This window comes from Panthera onca, chromosome C1 (assembly GCF_046562875.1).
Source record: "Panthera onca isolate mPanOnc1 chromosome C1, mPanOnc1 haplotype 2, whole genome shotgun sequence".
Classification (NCBI taxonomy): Eukaryota; Metazoa; Chordata; class Mammalia; order Carnivora; family Felidae; genus Panthera; species Panthera onca.
Window position 1 is genome coordinate 170,187,956 of NC_138346.1, and position 23,500 is coordinate 170,211,455.

At 36.4% G+C, this 23,500-nt stretch overlaps 1 protein-coding gene across 4 annotated transcripts in view; it reads right to left on the bottom strand.

Annotated features, from left to right (window-relative positions):
- Window positions 1-23,500, bottom strand: part of ATG4C (autophagy related 4C cysteine peptidase) — a 97,548-nt gene that overhangs the window by 70,159 nt on the left and 3,889 nt on the right. For 3 of the 4 annotated variants that reach the window (XM_078451828.2, XM_078451825.2, XM_078451826.2), the window contains 2 exons: window positions 2,684-2,740; window positions 1,998-2,136 (listed from right to left, as the gene is read on the bottom strand). In XM_078451828.2, coding sequence (XP_078307954.1) covers window positions 1,998-2,073 — 76 coding nt within the window. In that variant the 5' untranslated portion in view covers window positions 2,074-2,136; window positions 2,684-2,740. The remainder of the gene's footprint in view (window positions 1-1,997; window positions 2,137-2,683; window positions 2,741-23,500) is intronic. The other variant, XM_078451827.2, reaches the window with a different exon arrangement.

Genomic DNA, 23,500 nt, shown 5'->3' on the forward strand with positions numbered 1-23,500 from the left:
TGAAAAAATTTACACAAAAGTAAAAATATAGGAAAAATTTTAAAGAAAAATATTTTTAATAAAAATTGAAAATAAAACGATTTTTTTTCTTTCTGTATTCAAGAAAAAGAAGTGAAAAAGAGAAGAAAAAACTGTTTAAAAAAAAAATTGAATAGTTGGACCTGCTAACAGACTGAAATACGACTGAAATTACTTCATTTTCCCCTAGAAGTTTATTTCCATAAACTAAGCAGGCAGTGAGACTTGTGTTCTTGAAGAGCGAGGTTGGCCCAGTTGGGCGGGGCTTAGTGTAACAGCTCTGTTCTCTACTAGATGGCATTGCTAGCCTACTGGGGTGGATTGTTGTGGCGTTCGCAGGTGCATATGTGCATGCATGGGAGCAGTGAAAATGGCGTCATGCAGCAACCCAGTCTCTAGTATGGGAACTGTTCTCCCTTATCAACAATCACACACCCCTCCTTTGTCTTCAGCTTTTGTCCACTCCCCGCTTTTATACAGTCCATGGCCAAGCCCCAGGTAGTACCTCTCTCCCGAATTTTGTCTCAGATGCGGCTGTTTTGCCTGGCCCCTTAATTCTGAGGGACTGCAGCTTTAACCTGTTACACCCCTCTGCGGAGGGTCTCACCAAGCAATGGTCGGGTGCCAGCTGCGCCCAGGAATGTTCACGGGATGGTGCTGCTGCCGATGCCCAGAGACTGCAGCCAGGTGCCAGCCCGCCCCAGAAAAAGTTCGTGAGATAGTGTAGCAGCAGCATTTCAGGGATTATGGAAAATCACAATACATCTGGCACCAGGCTTCACCCTTAACGACCTTGTTCCAGCACCAGCAAATGTGGCTGTTCTCTGGGGTCTGCTGGGACCAGGTGGCCTCACAGCCGCCACCAAATGTCCTTCTAGCAATGGAACCACTTCTCCCAGTGTGGCCTGAGAACCTTCTGGACCCCACTCTGCTCCTGGGGATTTGCCCTTCCCACCAGAGCACCACCAGGTATTGAGCTGTGGAGTTTCAGACTCTGCGCTCCCCGTTTACAGTCTTAATGGAATTTAAACCCTCCCCTTTCTCCTTTCTCATTTCTCCCTTTTTAGTTTAGTCCCTGCAGCTGTTTCCAATTTTCACTTTCCAGCTGCTTTTGGGGAGTGGTGCTTTTCCGCTCCCCTCCCCCCCCCCGGCTCCATCCTCTCTCCCCAAGCAAAAGTGGCTCCCTGCCCTCCACGGCTTCTCTCTCCCCCAGTTCACCTCTCCGCGCTGTGTACCCGCTGAATTCTGTGGTTCAGGTTGTGCAGATTATTGTGTTAATCCTCAGATCAGTTTTCTAGGTGTGCAAGATGGTTTAGTGTTGATCTGGTTGTATTTCATGGAGGCGAGATACACAAAAAACTTCCATGCTGTTCTGTCATCTTGGCTCCCCTACCTGAATCTGCATTATAAAGGGAGTTTTTAAATGTTATCATTCGTATTTTATGCATCTGAACTTCTTCCTGGTTGAAGCTGGTTCTGCTGAGTATTTCCCCATTTTTGAAAGCCTCTTCTCCAAATTGTTTCTAGTCCAAGGTGGGCTTTAAAATCACTATATGATCCTTAATGGCTTTGTTCGCAAACCCAAGGTTAAACATAAGGGTCTGAGAGAAATTCATAGGTAATGGTGTGTGAACATATCTGCTTGGTGTGTTCAAAGGTCTATTTTGCTTGCTTCCTAGTTTATACATACAGTTGCCTAAAACTGAGTCGGAAAACCTGAGGTATTATCATCACCTAAATAAATTCTTTTTGCTTCTGAATGTTTAAAGGAAAAAGGACCACACAGCATGCCTAAGTTTCTAGGCAATGTTTATGATGATATTTGGCTCTTTCTTCAGAATATATTCTTATTTACATTCCTTACAGAAATATTTCATTCAAGAGAACCTCAACCAATTTTCAATGACTTTATAAGGCAGATGATATACATCTTCAAATATTTCTTTGGATTTATATAATTTTTAAATCATGACACTTACTATATTTCATGTTGTTCCAAGCAGATATAAATTTAGTTTTTAGCTTGTCAACTTCATCTGTTCCTGTAGCCTCCATATTCAAATTCTAAAGAAAAAGCCATCACTTGATTGCATTCTTCTGTAAAGTTTAATCTTTTGACTAAAAGAAAAAAAATTAAAGAAATATCAGTAATGAATATATATCATATGGTGCAATACCTGCTAAAGTTATTTAACTGATTTACAACTTGAACTACGAATGAGCAAACCAGTTTCTTGTTTTCCATAACAGAATACAATATATTCTATAAATATTTTAATTACAGAAACATTTAATATCAAATATACAATAAAAATTATTATACAAAACCAAACAATAATTTCCTCCAGGTGCTCACAATTAAGAACAATAAATTAGCTTAGTAAAACAACTCAGCTTTGGTGCTTGTGAGACTATTCAACTTGTTTTATTTATTATAGAGAAGGTGGTTTTAAATCTTATAAGAAATGACAGCTATCTTCAGAATGGAGGCTTTAAGTCACCATTCTGATTAAGTCACTACTTTCATATAAAACCGAATTGTTTTGTTTTGTTTTTTAAGGCATTTCCTACATTTCCTTCCTATCTCAATACTGCAGCATTTAAAACAATAGCTTAAATTTACAACGGAAAATGTTTTCTTACTTTAAAATAAGAATAAATGTACCTTGTAAGTACTTGCTTTATAACTGACTTGAGGGAAAGGTGAGATGTGTGATATAATCTGAAAAAGGAACAAATTATACTTTAACATGCTTGTGCTTATTTACAAAAATTCACAGGTTTACTTTTCAAGAAAACAATGCTGCACAGAACAGTGCTCTTTTAGGGTAATAAATATCTCCTCAAAAGTATTGATACATTTATTTCTCTAACAGTAGATGTTCCATTTTATAACATGTACTAAAAGCTACTCATTATACAGTGGAGTCAGGAGAAAGCATGGTCCATTGGAAAAATTTTAAAAGCCAATGTGACTAGACATGGATATTCCAGAAAAAGCACTTGAGATGTAGCCAAAGGTTTGACATGGGCTAGAGCACACAGGGCCTTGTAGACCATGTTAAGAATGTTATTCTTTATCCAAAGAAAAACTGGTTTCAAACAGGAATATCAGAATCTGATTCTATGGGCTTGATTCTAAGACCAGCATGAAGAATAGACTGAAAAGGGACAAGAGTACAGGATTAGAGTTTCCTAGGATTGTACAGGACTAGGAAAGAGATGATAATAGCCTGGGCTGGAACAGTGAAGAGAGAGGGAAACAGACATATAAGGAAATATGTCAAAACTTCAATGTCTTGGCAATTAAATGAATATAGAAGGCAAGAAAAACAGGTATGCCAACAGATATACCCATGTTCCTGGCTTGTGAAACTAAATAAATGGTGATAATCATTGAAATAGGGAACATTAGAAAGGATCTGGTTAGAGGAGGAAGATCACAAATTTGATTTATATGTAGTTTGAGATGCCTCTGAGAGATACATGATTCTCTATCAAACATTTATTTAATTATTCAATAAATTATTGCCAGGCACTGTTCAAGGCAATGCAGATACAGCTTAGGACTAAAGCAGTGAAATATTTCCTCTCATGGAGCTTACATTCTAACTATATTCTAGAGAGACCAACTAGGCAGCTGGATGTATAGATCAGGAGCTCAGAGAGTGAGAGCTATTAATTTGAGCATTGCTGATGTATCAATGAAAAGTAGAGCTACAAACACGTTCCTCAAGGACTTTGCCATGATTATGTTTACACTCTCAGCCTTGAGAATGATATTTAAGGCCCTTCAAGAAATTATGTCTGCCCTCTTTCTTAGCTTCCTCTCTTGCCATTCCTTCACATGTACCATATAACTGAAGCCATTTTTAATATTAATATGAAAGCTTTCTATTGGACATGCTATCTGATACTTCACACCTTTCATGTGCTGTTCCCTTCACCTAGAATGTCTTCCTGCTCGCTCTCACTTTTTGACTACCTTATTATCTTGAGTCCCTAAGACCCAGCTTAAGTTTCACCTCCTCTTATAAGACTTGTAAGATATCGCCCCACTTCCGTATCTCAAATTAGACGGGTCCCTGCTCTTAGCTCCTACAGGATCCTATGTCTTCCTCTATCACAGGACTCATCATACTGAATTGTTATTACTTCTTACCTCTTCCACTAGATGGTCAACTTTCTGAGTATCCGTAAGCTCTGCCTGGCATGTGACTGGCTCTCAAAATGTTTATTAAATGAATCAGTGTACTGATAAATTAATAAATATAGGTATACCACTAGTAGCACTTCTACAAGCTGTAAACCTCTGTCAATTGAACATTTTTTTCACTAACAACTAGAATATAGAAAAGGAAAGAAAAATTTTCCTTCAGAAAATTGCATAATTTAACAAAACTTGGAAAAGCAAGAAGAAAGGTTTATAAAATGTGCATCCACATGATGGAATTCATATCCATTAAAAATGTCTTCAGAAAGTTTGTGAAAATGGAGAAACACTGCAGAATCTAAAACTTTATGCATCATACGGTACTGGCTGGGGAAGGGGCAGGGGAAGAGTTAGAAAGAAGCACATCAAAAATTGACAAGTTTTGGGGCGCCTGGGTGGCTCAGTCGGTTAAGCGTCTGACTTCAGCTCAGGTCACGATCTCGCGGTCCGTGAGTTCGAGCCCCGCGTCGGGCTCTGTGCTGACAGCTCAGAGCCTGGAGCCTGTTTCAGATTCTGTGTCTCCCTCTCTCTCTGACCCTCCCCCGTTCATGCTCTGTCTCTCTCTGTCTCAAAAATAAATAAACGTTAAAAAAAAAAATTAAAAATAAATTAATTAATTAATTTAAAAAATGGACAAGTTTCTCTGGATGTAAAATTGTGTGTGGATGGTTATTTATTTATTTATTTAGAGTGGAGGAGGGGCAGAGAGAGAAGGCTCCAAACCGTGAGACCATGACCTGAGCCAAAATCAAGGGTCAGATACTTAGGGTGCCTGGGTGGTTCAGTCATTAAGCATCTGACTTTGGCTCAAGTCATGATCTCAAGGTTCCATGAGTTCGAGTCCCACTTAGGGTGAGCTCATGCCCCACTTCAGGTGAACACAAGCCCTGCTTTGGGTAAAAACAGTCCCTATTCAGATGAGCCCTGCTTCTCTCTCTCCCTCTTTTTTTAAATTTTTTTAATGTTTGTTTATTTTTGAAGGAGAAAGAGACACAGCGTGAGTGGGAGTGGGGCAGAGAGAGAGGGAGACACAGAATCTGAAGCAGGCTCCAGTCTCTGAGCTGTCAGCACAGAGCCCGATGCAGAGCTCAAACTCATTAGCTGTGAGATCATGACCTGAGCCAAAGCTGGACGCTTAACTGACTGAGCCACCCAGGTGCCCCTATCTCTCTCCCCCTCCCCCCGTCTCTCTCTCTCTGTCCCTTGTGGGATTCTTTCTCTCTCTGCCTCTCACTCCCTTGCACTCTCTCCCTCCCTCTCTCTCAAAAAAAAAAACAAAAAACAAAAATAAAAGAGACACTTAACCAACTGAGCCACCCAAGCACTCCTCTATGTGGTTATTTTTATGCCACTATTGTCCACCTTTTCAAATCTTATACAAAGAACATATGTAATTTTTAGAATTTAAAATTTTTATTGTTAAAAAGCCACCAACCATGAATCTTCTAAATTCAAATGTTTAAAATAAGATAACGTACATACATGTATTTTCTTTCTAAGTCAGAAAGAAAGTAGACCATGGGGAAGACTTTGGTTCAAATAGTTCACAACACTGGTTACCAGGGATACCCTGGATAGTCTTTGGCAAGAATGTAAAATTAATGCCTTAAAGTGGGTGGGGGGAACATGAAGACAAAGTGAGACATTTTGTATGAGGTAAGTCTGTATCTTAGATAATCACTCCTAAATAAATTAGTAATAAATAAATAGCCAAGGTAAGATGCTGTGACAGATTCAGAAATTAATGAGAAATTTTCAAACCTAAAGGAACTTAGAGCAGAATAAATTGTGAAGTTGTTCTTTTATTATTTTTCCTCAAAATTCCTGCTACTATAGATTATTCACTCAGAATAACTATACCCCCAAATGTGAAACATTTGAAACATTTTTGGAACATATCCTTGACTTATCCTATAAGAATACTTTTATTGTCACCATACAGAGGGTAGATGAGAATAATTAAGTTATTATTATAAGGTCAAACTCGTTAAGCTGTTGCTGGTTTAATAATTTGGTATACAGATGACCCTTGAACAATATACAATGCAGGGGCTAGGTGCTGACCCCTGTTTAGTAGAAATCCATGTATAATTTTTTACTCCCCCAAAATGTAACTACTAATAGCCTACTGTCAACCAAAAGCCTTACCAATAACATAAACAGTTGAATTAATACACACTTTGTATGTCACATGTACTATATACTATATTCTTACATAAAGCTAGAAAAAAATGCTAATAAAAAATCAAAGAGAAAATAAATTTATAATACTGTACTTACCAAAAAAAAAAAAAAAAAAAAAACCATGTATAAGTGGACCTATGCCTTTCAAACCTGTGTTGTTCAAGAGTCAATGGTAGTTACTTTCATGTAACTAAAATTGAATTCCAATCTTCTATAAAGACAGAAACCCACTTTATATCCATAAAAAAAATTAAATGGATGTTTCTAAGAATACTAACTTTAGAGCAGAGAAGATTTTGGAAGATGATCCCTTGAACCATATTGGAAAGTAGTATAAATCAAAATGCTATAAAAAGGGAATAACCAGATCTGACTCCAAAGGCAAAGACAACAAAAACAAACAACTGGGACTACATCAAACTATAAAGCTTTTGTACAGTGAAGGAAACCATCAACCAAAATGTTAAGACAACCTACTGAATGGGGGCGCCTGGGTGGCTCAGTCAGTTAAGCATCCGACTTTGGCTCAGGTCATGATATCTCATGGTTTGCAGGTTTAAGCCCCACGTTGCGCTCTGTGCTGACAACTCAGAGCCTGGAGCCTGGTTCGGGTTCTGTGTCTCCCTCTCTCTCTGCCCTTCCCCGATGATACTCTGTCCCTGTCTGTCTTAAAAATAAATAGACATTAAAAAAATTGTTTTTAAAAAGACAACCTAGGGGCTCCTGGGTGGCTCGGTTGGTTAAGCGTCCAACTTCGGCTCAGGTCATGATCTCACGGTCCATGGGTTCGAGCCCCGCGTCGGGCTCTGTGCTGACAGCTCAGAGCCTGGAGCCTGTTTCGGATTCTGTGTCTCCCTCTCTCTGTGACCCTCCCCCGTTCATGCTCTGTCTCTCTCTGTCTCAAAAATAAATAAACGTTAAAAAAAAAAAAAAAAAGACAACCTACTGAATGGGAGAAAATATTTGCAAATCATATATCCAATAAAGGGTATATATCAAAAATATATTAAAAACTCATACAACTTAATAACAAAATATCAAACAATTGGATTAAAAACGTGTAAAGGATCGGAATGGACATTTTTCCAAAGAAGACACACAGATGGCTAACAAGCACATGAACATCACTCATCATCAAAAAAATGCAAATCAAAACCACAATGAGATATCACCTCATTCCTGTCAAAATGGCTATTATCAAAAAGACAAGAAATAGCAAGTGTTGGTGAGTACATGGAGAAAAGGGACCCTTGTGCATTGCTGGTGGGAATGTAAACTGGTTCAGCCACTTTGGAAAACAGTATACGGGTTCACCAAAACATTAAAAAAAAGAAATACCATATGATTCAACAATTCCATTTCTGAGTATCCAAGGAAAACTAAAATACTAACTGAAGATATATACACCTGTATGCTCGCTGCAGAATTATTTAGAATAGCCAAGATACAAAAGCAACGTAAGTGTCCATCAATGGATGAATGGATAAAGAAGTCACACACACACACACACACACACACACTGGAATACTATTCAACCATAAAAAAGGAAAATCTTGCCATTTGCAACAACATCGATGGACCTTGTGGGTATTTTGCAAAGTGAAATAAGTTAGAGAAAGACGCAATCAGTATGATTGCACTTACATGTGGAATCTAAACAAACAAACAAACAAAACAAAACTCATAGAGAAAACAGTAGTTGCCAAAGAGTAGGAGGTGTGGGTGTAAGCAAAATGAGTGAGGGGGATTAAGAGTTATAAACTTCCAGTTACTAAATAAATATCCAATGGGGATATAATGAACAGCATTCGTGGCTATAGTCAATAATTTGGTATTGTATACTTGAAAGTTGCTAAGAGTAAATCTTAAAAGTTCTCATCATAAGAAAAACAAATTTGTAACTTTGTATGGTGACAGACAACTAGCCTTATGGTGGTGATTATTTTCCAAAGTATTAAATCAATGTTGTACAACCTGAAACTATATATGTCAATATTTCAATTAGTAAAAATGGAATATTCAAAGACCTCCTGTAAGTCAATAACAAAATGAGTAGAATAATACACAAAAGACTTGAACAGGAACTTTCTATTTATAAATGGATGACACTTATGATTTTATAAGTGGATGACCAAATGGTCAATATGCCTAAGAAAGGTCTTTAAAAAGGAAAACATGTATTGAAAACAGAATGAGATTGTGTTACAAACACACAAGATTGGCTAAATCTTAAAAAGTCAGTAAACTACAAGTGTTAAGAGAGATGTATAAGGAACTCATACACTACTGGTGTGGTTAAAAATTAATGAAACCACTTTGCAAAAATGTTTGGCAATATCTATTAAAGCTGAACATACTCATAGCCTCTGACCCAGAAACTGCACTTCTAGGAATATACCAAACAGAAATGCATACATGTATTCAATAAAGCGTATGTGTAAACCTGTTCATAGCAGTATTCTTTTTTTTTCAAATTTCTATTTAAATTCTAGTTAGTTAATAGCAGTACTATTCTTAATAGCTCCAAACTACAACTCAAACGTCCATCAACTGTGAAATGGATGTATTGTGGTATATATTTTTTTCAGTATGTAAAAAATACTCTCAAAAATACTCTCAAAAGACAGAGTCGCATGAGCAGGGGAGGGACAGAGAGAGAGGGAGACATAGGATCCAAAGCAGGCTCTGTGCTGACAGCAAAGAGCCCCAATGCAGGGCTTGAACTTATGAACCATGAGATCATGACCTAAACTGACACTTAACCAACTGAGCCACGCCCCAAAGGTACATTTTTTACATGGAATGTTATATAGCATTGAGAAAGAATGAGCTACAACTATATCAACAATGTGAATAAATCTTGCAAACATAATACTGAGCTAAAGAAGCCAAACAACACACACACACACACACACACACACATATGAATCCCTTTCTAAAAGTTCAAAAATAGGCATAACTAATCTATGATATTAGAAGTCAGATTCGAGATTACCTTCAGAAAAGGGGAAAGAGGAAGGAGTGACCAAGAGGAGACACAAGGGTAAGCTTTGGGGTGCTAATGCTCTATTAAAATCTTTATGGTGAAATTACAGGTATGATCACTTTGTGATAACAGAGCTATCCATTTATTATTATTTATTATTTGTGTATTTTTCTAACTTTCTTAAAAGTTTATTTACTTTGAGAGAGAGAGAGAAAGAGAGGGAGAGCGTGAGCAAGGGAAGGGCAGAGAGGCAGAGAGAGAATCCCAAGCAAGCTCCACACTGACAGCACAGAGCCTGACATGGGCTCAAACTCACAACCATGAGATCATGACCTGAGCCAAAATCAAGAGTTGGATGCTTAACCGACTAAACCACCCAGGCACCCCTGTGCACTTTTCTGTATGTATATTATACTTCAGTAAAAATGTCTATTAAACAATTGCTTTGCCAACGTGGAACAGATGGCTTTTCTTTGCCTTCAGAGGGGAGTCCTGAGAAGAGTACACCAAATACAGAAGTCCAGCCTAGAATGCAAAATCTGAATCTAGCATGGGGAAACATCACTCTAACCCCAGATGAGGAACCATGTATTTCAAAAGGGGAGGGAGAATTATATTCTTCAAAAATGTCAGTGTCGTGTGAGACAAAGAAAGGCTTGGAATCTTTCCACATCAAAGGAGATGAAAGAAACACAAAAGCTAAATGTAATACCTGCTTCTGAGAAAAGGAATAAAATTATAAAAGGTATTAGATTGACAGATCTAACTAGATGACAGTAATATTGTTATGAAGTCTACAATAAAATATTTAGACATAAATGGTCACAATGAATACAACTTATTCTCAAATGGTTCTGAAAAATAATTTCATATGTATGTATGTATGTATATATATGTATGTGTGTGTATATATATATAAAAGATTAATCTGGGTAAAGGATTTTAGTTGTGTTTTATGTACTATTATTATTCTTGCATATTTTCTCTAAGTTTAAAGTTACTTCTAAATAAAAAGATTTTAAAATTTTTAAAAAAGGGAATAACCAAAAATTCCAAATAAGGAGAGGATTTGCCTTACTGACTATTAAAACACATTACAAAACTAAAGTAATTTGGGCACCTGGGTGGCTCATTCAGTTAAGCATCTGACTTCAGCTCAAGCATAATCTCACAGTTTGTGTGTTCGAGCCCCACATCAGGCTCTGTGTTGACAGCTCAGAGCTTGGAGCCTGCTTCGGAGTCTGTGTCTCCCTCTCTTTCTCTGTCCCTCCCCCGCTTGTGCACGATCTCTCTCTCTCTCTCTCAAAAATAAACAAACATTTAAAAAAACTAGAGTAATTAAAGTTTAGTAAAACTTGAATTTATTATTATTAGCAAAGGATGACACTGAATAAAACATAATAGGGAGAAAAGAAATAAATCCAAGCATATATAAGAATTTAGTACCTAACATAGGAAATATTTCACATCATTGAAAAAAATGGCTAATTTGCTAAACAGTGCTAGAGTAATAAGCTAGCTGGTTTAATAAAGCTACCTCACAGATTATGAATTCTAGACAAGTTAAAGAATTGAACACAAATGCACACACTTGGCACATGTGCTCATACGCCAGAGAAGTGTTAATTAAAATTTTTTAAACAATCTTGAAGAAACAGACTTTCTAAGCCTGGTATACAAAACTAGGAATCAGAAAGGAAACTGTAATCACATAAAAATGAAAATTTCGGGGCGCCTGGGTGGCGCAGTCGGTTAAGCGTCCGACTTCAGCCAGGTCACGATCTCACGGTCCGTGAGTTCGAGCCCCGCGTCAGGCTCTGGGCTGATGGCTCAGAGCCTGGAGCCTGTTTCCGATTCTGTGTCTCCCTCTCTCTCTGTCCCTCCCCCGTTCATGCTCTGTCTCTCTCTGTCCCACAAATAAATAAAAAAACGTTGAAAAAAAAAAAAATTTAAAAAAAAAAAATGAAAATTTCAATATAGGAAGAAGAAAAAGAACTTTAACTAGGTTAAATTACAATTCATCAATTAGGAAAAACTTCAATATCTATTACACAGAAAAATGTTCTATGTATGTTTCTAATATACAAAGAGCTCCTATAAATCAATAAGGGGAAAAAACACACCCCCCCCCCCCAAAATCCAGGCATTCCAAAGAAAAAGGCCAATAAACACAGAAAAATATTTTCAAACTTACTAAATCTAAGTAATGCACATTAAAGGAATTTCGTATTTTTTTCATCATCATAAGAGATTAAATTGGTGAGTCTGAAGAAACAAGCATTTTACATAATTATTTCTCAAATAATAAAGTCCATGAGGGCAGAGAATGTGTCTTTTTCACTACTATATCCTTATAGCTAGCACACTGGTGTGCTAATAGACACAAATATCTGCTGATGACTAAATTATGGTATATGCATATTATGATATAGATCTATATTTATTATGATAAAAAGATATTCAGGGAACATCAAAATATGTGAGGCAAAACTGATAAAATTGTAAGAAGAAACAGATGAATCCTCTATTATGGTTACAGACTTTAACATCCCTCTAACAGAAATACAGGTCCAGCAGGCAGAAAATCAGTAAAGACAGTGTTGAATTAAATAGCACCATGAGTGGCACCTGAGTGGCTCAGTCAGTTAAGCCTCAGACTTTGGCTCAGGTCATGATCTCACGGTTCACAAGTTTGAGCCCCACATCGGGCTCTATGCTGTCAGCATGGAGCCCACTTCGGATCCTCTGTTCCCCCCTCTCTCTGCCTCACCTCCGCTTGCTCTCTTTCTCTCTCTCTCTCTCAAAAATATATAAACATTTTAAAAACAAGTAAGTAAATAGACCATTAATCAACTGGACATAATTGACAGACTACTTCACCCAATAAAAATAGATTACACATTATTCTTAAGTTCACATGGAATATTCACCAAGAATGACCAGATTCTGGGCCATAAAACACCTCTTAACAAATTTAAAAGAATAGAAACCATACATTTCTTCTCACCACAATGGAGTTAAACTAGAAATCAGTAACAGAAAGTTGGCTGCAAAATCTCCAAATACTTGGAGATTAAACAAAACACTTCTAAATAACACAAGGCCAAATAAGAAACATCAAGAGAAATTAAGAAATGTTTTTAACTAAATGAAAATGAGAATACAACTTAAAATTTGTGATATGCCGCAAAATTCCCTTAAAATTTACAGGAAATTAATAGCATTGGGAATGCCTATATTAGAAAAGAAGAAAGATCTAAAATCAATAACCTAAGCCTCCACCTTAGGAAATCAGAAAAAGAAGAGCATATTAAGTCTAAAGTAAGCAGAAAAAAAAAGAAATAATAAAAATTAAGGCAGGAAGAAAGAAATCAGTAGAGAAAAGCAACAAAACCAAAGCTGATTCTTTGAAAAGATCAATAAAATCTACAAGCCTACAGCCAGGCTAACTAAGAAAAAAAAACAGAGAGAGAGAGAGAGAGAGAGAGAGAAAACACACAAATTACTAACATCAGAAATGAAACAGGGGACATCACCACAGATCCCATGGCCATTAAAAGGACAATAAAGGAATATTATGAACAGTTCTATGCTCACAAATATGATAACCTAGATGAAATGAAGCAATTCCTTTAAAGACAGTTTGCCAAAATTCACACAAGTAGACAATTTACATAGGTCTATATCCATTAGAAAAATATGAATCAACAATTAATAACCTTCCAAAAAAAAAAAATCAGGCTCAGATGGTTTCACTGTTGAATTCTACCAAATATTTGTACCAATTCTCTATACTCTCTCCCAGTAGAAGCAGAGAAAATACTTCCTAATTCATTCTATGAGGTCAGCATTACCCTAATACCAAAATCGGACAAAGACATTATTGGTAATGGCAAAAGAATAGACAAATATGATCAATGGAACAGAATAGAGAGCCCACAAATAGACCAACATAAATACAGTCAACTGGTCTTTGACAAAGGAGTAAAGGCAATACAATGGAGCAAAGACAGTCTTTTCAATAAATGGTGCTGGAACAACTGGACATACACATGCAAAAAAAAAAAAAAAAAAAGGAGCTGGACAAGACCATACACCTTCTACAAAAATTAACTCAAAATGGACTGTAGACCTAAATGTGAAACACAAAACTATAAAAATCCTAGAAGATGACATGGAAGAATACCTAAATGACCTTCAGTATGGCAATGACTTTTTAGACATAGCACCAAAGGCACAAACCCTTAAAAAAAATAACTGGTAAACTGGACTTCATTAAAATTAAAAACTTCTCAGGGCACCTGGGTGGGTCAGTCAGTTAAGCATCTGACTTCCACTCAGGTCATGACCTTGTGGTTTGTGAGTTCAAGCCCCACATCAGGCTGTGTCCTGACAGCTCAGAGCTTGGAGCCTGCTTTGGATTCTGTGTCTCCCTCTCTCTCTCTGTCTCTCTCTGTCTCTCTCTCTCTCAAAAATAAATATTAATTTTTTTTATTTAAAACTTCTCTATGAAAGACAATGTCAAGAGAATGAAAAGACAAGCCACAGACTGGGAGAAAATATTTGGAAAACACACATCTGATAAAGGTGTGCTATTTAAAATATACAAAGATGTTTAAAACTCAATAAGAAAATGAACAACCTAATTTTAAAATGGTCCAAAGACCTAAACAGATTCACCTCACCAAAGATGGAAAATAAGCATATGAATATATTCTCCACATACGCTATCCAGGAAATCAAATTAAAACAATGAGATACCACTACATACCTATTAAAATGGCCAAAATCCAAAACACTGATAACACCAAATGCTGGCAAGGATGTCAAGCAATATGTACTCTCATTCATTGCTGATGGGTATGCAAAATGTTACAGCTACTTTGGAAGACAGTTTGGCAGCTTCTTACAAAACTAAACATACTCTTAGCATATGATTTAGCAATGGTGCTCTTTGGTATTTACCCAAAATGAAATGAAAACAATCCACACAAAAACCTGCACACAGATGTTTATAGCAGTTTTATTGGAACTTGGAAGCAACCAAGATGTCCTTCAGTATGTGAACAGATAAACTATAATACATTCAGACAAAAGAATGTTACCCAGGCACCTAAATGAGCTATCAAGCCATAAAAAGATATGAAAGAAAACTAAATGTATATTACTAAGTGAAAGAAGCCAATCTTAAGAGGCCACTGTATGTCAAACTATACATTCCGGAAAAAGCAGAACTACAGAAACAGTAGGGGCACCTGGGTGGCTCAGTTGGTTTAGCATCTAACTCTTGATATTGGCTCAGGTCTTGATCTCCCAGATCATGAGATGGAGTCCCACCACACTGGGCTCCATGCTGAGTGTGGAGCCTGCTTGGGATTCTCTCTCTCTCTCTCTCTCTCTCTCTCTCTCTCTCTCTCTCTCTCTCTGTCTCTCTCTCTCTGCCCTTCCCTCACTCTCATGCCCTCTCTCTTACACACTCTCAAAATAAATATTTTTTAAAAATGTTTTAAAAACTACAGAAGCAGTAAAAATATATGTGTTTGTGAGGGATTGGGGCTGTAGGCGTAAAGATGAATAGGCAGAACACAGAGGATTTTTAGGCAACTGTTTTTAGATTTTTAGAAACTATTCTCTAGAATACTACAGTTGTAGATACATGTTATTATACATTTATCCAAACCCACACAATGTACACTAAAAGTGATCCCTAATATATAAACTATGGACCTGGAGTGATAATGATATGTGACTGTAGGTTTGACTGTAATAAATGTACCACTCTCGTGCAGGATGTTGGTTGGGGGTGGGGGGGTTGTGGTTCTGTGTTTTGTGGGACAGGAGGTAATGTAAGAACTCTGCTCAATTTTGCTATGAACCTAAAAAGTTAAAGTTTACTAAATTTATATAGAGTAAGGTAAAGGAAGAGAGAATAGTATAAATACAATTTACACATCTATATGCGTATTATATATGTATATAGAATTGCACACACCACAAAATATGGAAAAACAATGTCTAGAAGTCCACACTAAATGTAGAACTCTCTAAGACATGAAATGTCATATTTTCTTAATTTTTTGTACTTTATTATTCAAACTGTTTATATTGAACCCATTTAAAATTAACAAAATATTCAAAAAATGCTCCCATTAAAAATTGAATACAGAACATTACAAATGTGCCTGAAATTGCTTGACTAAGAAGTCTACAGAGAAGAAAGACATTCTATTACAAAATTCCTAAGCAGACTGTAAGAAAGATAAAATGCTGACAGAGTGCTTTTTCCTTTTTAAGATAAACAATTTTATTTTTCCTGTTCTTAAAGACATCACACTCAGCTATTTAGTCATGTAGAAAACTTAACTTCCTCAATATAATTCCCTATGGCAGTTTTGGCTGAATAAAATGAATTAGAGGAAATCCCTAGTTAATTCATAATTTTTGTTTCTCTTTAAAATAATAGTGAGATTTGGAAAGAGGAAAAGGAATAAATTAATAACTGAGTCCATTCAGTCTATTAAAATGTCTTTTTTACACCTGTGTGAGATAAGCCAAGGAAAGGCAAGACAAACAGTACTTTTAGTTTAACTAAACTGAGCAAAAAAATAAATAAATAAAACCACAATGAACTTTGACAGCAGTCTCATTGCAAAATTCTAAACTATCCTCACCCACAAATTCCCTTTCCAAAAACTTTCCTAATTTTTAAAAAAAATTAAAAATGAATTAAAATTCATTCTATCAGGTATAAAGTGATGATTTACTCATTACCTATTATATTTCAATCTCTTTTGTTATCTAAAATACCTGGTTTCACTGCTGCAGTGATCAAAACAATATGCCAAAATTCTTGTTTATTTTATGTAGTGCTGTCAGAGCCTCAGTCTGGAAAACCATCAAAATAACACTGTTCCCAATTTCCACTTTGAAGAAGGGATTTATACGTATTTCTTGAAGTTTAGAGAAATAAGTAACTTTTTTCAAGTAGACTTTATTAATGCATACTACAATAAATCTTACCATCCATCATTCCCATATTTCTGTTCATTACTTACATTCTGACAAATCCATTTTAATTAAAAAATAGCAGTGAAGAAGAGAAAATTCTATTTTATTTTATCTTAGTAAACATAAAGCTATCAGATGAGGTTTATTCCTAAACTTTACTGTTAATTATGTGAAAAGCAGAGTGAAGACTAAGCAGAGTTCTTTTGGAAAGCAGAGCTACAACCCTTGATATGAAAATCATCGATTGAGACCCAGATGTCATTTTTAGAGAGTCACTTTTCTAACCATAACCATGCATTAAGACAGTCGATAAATTATAAACTGATAAATGTAAAGGGTACTCAAATCAATGCCCTTGAAGGGCAGATGAAGGTAATCAGCCTCTCTCATATGGCAGTAGACAGAATATTTTATCCACTGAGAATTTAAAGCCAAGTAAAAGCTCCTGACAGAACTTCAGGAACTGATTCTACAGAATATATCTCAGTCACATAGTACAACCGACAAAAACACTGCAGATTTACTGGATTTGCGTATGCTTGGGCATCTTCCCCAAACGGTATTCTGCAGCAAAATGAAATATAGATATTGATTTAGAATTTTTATGTGCTTTTAGCTATACCATCAAATAAAATGAACTGTGAGGTCCATTCTAAGTTTTCATCTACTGTAACCTTTTCTACCTGCTTGCACTTTTAGTAACAAATTATTAATCCCTTGTCTGACCTTGAATGTCTCTCAATATGTTGGTCTGTCATCTCTGCTCTCTTATTGCCCTCCATCTCAGTTCTTTGCAGAAACATCAATTACTGTATCCATTTCTATTCTCTCTTTTCCTATATTTGCCAATCTTCTATCTTCCTACACTGAACTTGGTAGTCTAACAATGTTGTTTGTAAACCTAGCATGTTTATTTCTTTTAAAAAGTCACCAATATGAAGAAAGGGCGAACACTGGTAATATTTATTTGGATTGTCCCCTTTCAGAGCTAAGGGTTAGGCAAAGTAGATGATAGTAAGAGATAAGGATAAAAAAGACTGAGAAAAGGAACAGATATATAATAAGGGCAGGACTCACATATTAAGAAACTGGCTTTTAAAAGAAGGATGAGGGGCGCCTGGGTGGCTCAGTCGGTTGGGCGGCCGACTTCGGCTCAGGTCATGATCTCGCTGTCCGTGAGTTCGAGCCCCGCATCGGGCTCTGTGCTGACCGTGCAGAGCCTGGAGCCTGTTTCGGATTCTGTGTCTCCCTCTCTCTCTGACCCTCCCCCGTTCATGCTCTGTCTCTCTCTGTCTCAAAAATAAATAAACGTTAAAAAAAAAAAAAATTTTAAAGAAGGATAAAAGGGGCACCTGGGTGGCTCAGTCAACTGAGCATCTGACTTCAGCTCAGGTCATGAGTTCGAGCTCTGCATTAAGCTCTCTGCTGTCAGCACAGAGCCCATTTTAGATCCTCTGTCACCCTCTCACTCTGCCCTTTCCCTGCTCACAGGCTCGTGCTCTCTCCCTTTCTCTCTCAAAAATAGTAAAAAAAAAAAAAAAAAAAAAAACAACCCATTTTTAATAAGATAGTTTTGCCTTAAGGATACATCTTACAAACATTCTTTCGACTCCTCAGGATCACACCCTCCTGGTAAAAACACTACATGAATGCACAGCTACTTTACAATGATAATGCAAATAAAAGGTACTACTTATGCATTCTTCTCTTAAATCTAGTAGAAATTACAAAGAAGACACTAAGTACTGAGCATTCATTTACCCTCAAATGTGGCCTTGCTATCAAGTTCCTACAGGCAAAAGCCTCCATTTGTGCAGTACATGTTCAGACTGTAAAGTCGTCATCATAACAATCTAAACAGGATATAAGGAGTTTAAATGACCTCATTTACTTGAAAATTATAGTAAGAAGTATTAATGATACTTGGCCTGCCTTAAGTATTCCTTGGATCTTCTTGATCTTATCTCTAAGATCATATAATACTTACTTCATCTTGATCTTATCTCTAAGAAGCATAAAATATTTACTATAATTTGATAAATAAATTTTAATAATATCACATAACCTCTGGGGTCTGTAAGTCTGGGGTAACTATGAATGGTTGGAGCCTCCATACTTCAAAATACAACTTTGCAAGCGGTTAAATATGTAGTCTGCATATAAGAAGCAACATACAGGGTCAAATCATTTAATTGACAAAATTAACCTAACCTCTACAAGTATGGAAGGATTTCAGAATCTCAGGATTCAAAGGGAATTTACCAAGTATCTAGTAACCAGAGAGTAGTAATATTAATAACAGTTCTTAACCATTTTTTCCCACATAATGCACTCCAATCTATCAGTAATCTCTCCTAACCTACAGTGTACAATGAAAGAAAATGTGTGAATTTCAAAAATTAAAAAAACAAAACAAAACACTCCCACCCACCGGAATCTAACCTGCTGTCTGGTTCAAACTCACTCACTAATCATTAATCATATTCAACCACCTATATAGCAGTGAGATCTCCTTTACAACATCCTAGCCAAGTGCATTCACCCAGCTTCTAGGGAACACCTCCAAAACAGGGCGCTCAGTACTTAATGAGCTTTAAGTACTGAGCTATAAATTTAAAAGCCTGATAGTGTTTTAACGTTTTACTTTTATTTTTGAGACAGAGAGAGACAGAGCATGAACGGGGGAGGGGCAGAGAGAGAGGGAGACACAGAATCGGAAGCAGGCTCCAGGCTCTGAGCCATCAGCCCAGAGCCCAACGTGGGGCTCGAACTCACGGACCGCGAGATCGTGACCTGAGCTGAAGTCGGACGCTTAACCGACTGAGCCACCCAGGCGCCCCAAGCCTGATAGTGTTTTAAACTATTTTTCTTTACTAACATAATTATTCTAGAGTATCCATATAACTATATTATTCCAGCTCATTTTATAAATTCTTTTAATGTTTGTTTATATTTGAGAGAGAGAGAGAGAGAGTGTGTGTGCACGAGCCAGGGAGGGGCAGAGACAGAGGGAGACAGAATCTGAAGCAGGCTCCAGGCTCTGGACTGTCAGCACAGAGCCCGACATGGGGCTCGAACTAATGAGCCATGAGATCATGACCTGAGGTGAAGGCGGACACTTAACCCACTGAGCCACCCAGGCGCCCCATTCCAGCTCATTTTAAACAACTTCACTTGTCTGAAAGACATATGGAACCGAAAGTCTGTATCCTTTTAATTTCTACCAACTGATCCTGGTTGGGCCTTCTGAAACTAATCTGTCTTACATTTGATAACCCATCATATAAAGACCTCCCATACCCTCCCACCCACCTCCCAGCTGCATCATCTCTTTTCCACATTAAATATTCTCAATTTCTTCAATTAGTCAGAAGACTGCTATATGAGTGTTAATGAGGGTCTCAGTCAGAATACTGGTAAGGGGATAAGAAATGAGATATAAGCAACAAGGTGACATGGTAGAACTACCAACATCATACAAATATATGAATGTTTATATACGTACATACAGGAAACACTAAAGTGACTCTGAGATTTCAGGTCTGATGTCTAGGAGGATAATAATGCCATTAACAGAAACAGTTAACCCAATAGGAGAAGGCTAAAGGGGAAGATGGGAAATTCAATTTCAGACAGTGATTTTGAGGTTTAACATGTAAATATGGATAAGACCTTTTCCAAGTCCCATTCCATTAGTTTACTTCTACTACAAAAAGGTGCATCCATATTATTGAGACTAATACTTATACCTCACTTAAACACAAAATATCACATTAATTCATTCATCAAGTATTTGGTTACTTTCATAAGGAACTATGGGAGATACAATGAGCCATGAAACCCAGTTCCTGACCCCATTAAACTTACATTCTAATATGAAAGATGTTTATAACTAACCAGAACTCAAGACAGAACATGGTATGTCTCACAGTAGAAATATAAAATGTTATAATTATTCAGAGAAATATTTTCCCCCTTTCCAATGAGAATATTCACATAATGAAAAAAATCACACACAGTCACAACTGGGACTCTTCAAATACAAAGACCAAGGACACACAAATAACATAAATCTTACTATTCTGGGTATAAATGAGGATAACACTAGCCATATTCCTTAGGAATGTGCTAAAGTACCCTCAACAATTATGTCTATTGTTAAAGATTAATGCTTGAATTGTATCATCACTCAAAAGAAGAGCATTGTTTAAAATGTTCACAAACACAATTGTTTTGGCTTATAAATGGAATTGTTTGATGTCATTTTCTCATCATTCCTAATTTTAAACAATAGTGTATCAATTTGAAAATAGAGCTACAAGTTTACAGCCTTACAAAGATAAAAACTGCATATTTTCTACCTGATATAACTATTCTGGAGTTCCCTATAACTATATATTATTGCTGAAGTTTTAAATTATTATGGCTACTTTAGTCATTTTACTAGATAACTTACAGAGTCTACAAAAAATTAGTTTAGTAAGATCTTTATATTTTTAATTGAAAACATAATCACAGAAAAAAAATTCAAATGACTTGGAACATATAATTTGACTATACATCTTTAGTGGAATATAGTCTAAGGACATAAAATGGCAAAGAAATCTTTAAGTGGTAAATCTGTTGTTGGAGAGTATCAGTATAGTAATTCCAAAACTAACTTAAATGTTTTATAGGATAGATGGGTAAATATATTAATACAGTTTTGAATCGGAATTCTCCCTGTAGGAAAAGGGAGATACAAATATGAACTGACAGAAGGTGAAGATAAACTCTGTGGTTCTGAATCCGAATTGAAAGCATCCTATAAATTCATGATTTCTTTTAAAAAATGTGTGTGTGTGTGTGTGTGTGTGTGTGTGTGCGCGCGCGCGCATGTGTGTCCATTTATTTAAAGAGCCTAAAAGCAGTGATACTCCAGTAGCAGTGAGTATATTCAATGCCCAAATCTTGGTTTCTGAGTACTGTTTTCCAATAAATTGAACCAGGACTCCATTGCAAAATGGCTAACTCCAGGTCTTAAGCAAGGAATATACAAGGTGAGCCTGGAACATCTTTTGTACAAAAAATTAAGAATATGCCCAAATACCAACATGGACATATGCAAAGGCCATAGGAACTGGCTTGAAGGGACTAATCAGATTTGAGATAATTTAATCATCAAAAAAAAGAATAACAGTGAGGCACCTGACTGGCTCAGTCGGTAGAGCATGCGACTCTTGATCTCTGGGTCATGAGTTCAAGCTCCACATTGGGCATGGACCCTACTTTAAAAAAAGAAAAAAAAGGGGGGGAGGGGGGACACTTGGGTGGCTCAGTCAGTTGAGCATCCAACTCTTCATTTTGGCACAGATCACGATCTCACAGTTCATGGGTTTAAGCCCCTCATTGGGCTTTGTGCTGGCATCTGTGCTGACAGCTCAGAGCCTGGAGCCTATTTCGGATTCTGTCTCTCCCTCTCTGTCTCTGTCCCTCCCCCTCTAGCACTCTATCTCTCTCTCAAAAATAAATAAACATTAAGAAAAAAAATTTTAATAAAAATATCTACAAAACAAAATAGCCTAGAGTCTTCAAAAATATCAGTCTTGAGGGGCGCCTGGGTGGCTCAGTCGGTTAAGCATCTGACTTCAGCTCAGGTCATGAACTCGTAGCTCATGAGTTCAAGTCCTGTGCTGGGCTCTGTGCAATGACAGCTCAGAGCCTGGAGCCAGCTTTGGATTCTCCCTCTCTCTGTTCCTCCCCCACTCATACTCTGTCACTCTGTCTCAAAAATAAAAAAATTTTTTTTAATTAAAAAAAAATGTCAGTCTTAAAAGACAAAAAAAAAAAAAAAAAAAACAGGAAGGAGGAAGAATAAAACAAACATGACAACTAAGAAAATTCATAATCTCTGATTGGATTCAGTATGTTTTTTAAGCTATAAGGGAGGTTACTGATAAACATTTGGATAAATTCAAATTTTTTAATATGGCCTATACATTAAATAATATCAATCAGGGTTAAATTACTTGGGTGTGCCCACAGCATTATAGCTATGTAGGAAAATGTCCTAATTCATACGAGATGTATGGCGAAGAATTTAGGAGTGAAGTGTCATGATGTCTCCAACCTCAGTTTCCAATGGTTCAGCATGAAAAAAAAAAGCATGCATGTGTGTGTATTTAGAGAGAGAAAAAACAAGAGGTATAATGTTAACAACTAGTGAATCTAAGTAAAAGATGTGCAGATATATGCTGTACTATTCTTTCAGCTTTTTTATAGGTTTGAAACTTTCAAAAGAAAAAAGTTGGAAGAAAAAGTAGGGTGGAAATTAAATTTACTTTCATGCAGCTGATCAGGCTATATTAAGTCTAACTTATTCATCCTATCCATAAGTGCTAAAATCAAGTATGAAGTTCAGAAAGGTTTAGCTAAAAATAAAAGTACTAATTCTAACAAATAATAAGTAATTACAAACCAAGACACCATTAGTTTCCTATGATAGCTGTAGACTAAACATAATATCTGACGAAAATTCTTAAAAGATGACATGTGGTAAGTCATCTAGGACAATTATAAATTAGCAAAACTATGCTAAGTAATATTTATTCCAAATCCAAATATGACTAGCCAAATTCTTTCTCCAATTGGGATCTATTAGTTACAAGGATCTCTAAAATTAAAATGTTAATACAGATACACAGATAATTTCAGACCACATATCTCTAATAAAAATAAACACAAACTCTGTACCAGTAATTTTGTTAACCTATGCATATATTACATATCATTTAATCCTTTTAACAACTCTGTAACACAGATACTAGTATTATCCTCATCTTACAGATTAAGAGGAAAAAAGGCTTGGAAGACTAAATAACTACTACAAGGTCATACTGCTAGTAAATAGCAAAACACATCTTGAATCCAGGCAGTCTGACTCCAGAGCCCATGCTCTTTGCTCTTCCACTGCTTTACTATGAAATGTAAAATTTTAAAAATAAACTGTACTGATTCAAAATTTATGAAAAATTACACAAAGGAGCCATTTCAAGGAAAAATCAAAAGCATGCCTTTCTTCCCAAATACACATTTAAATTTACATATACACT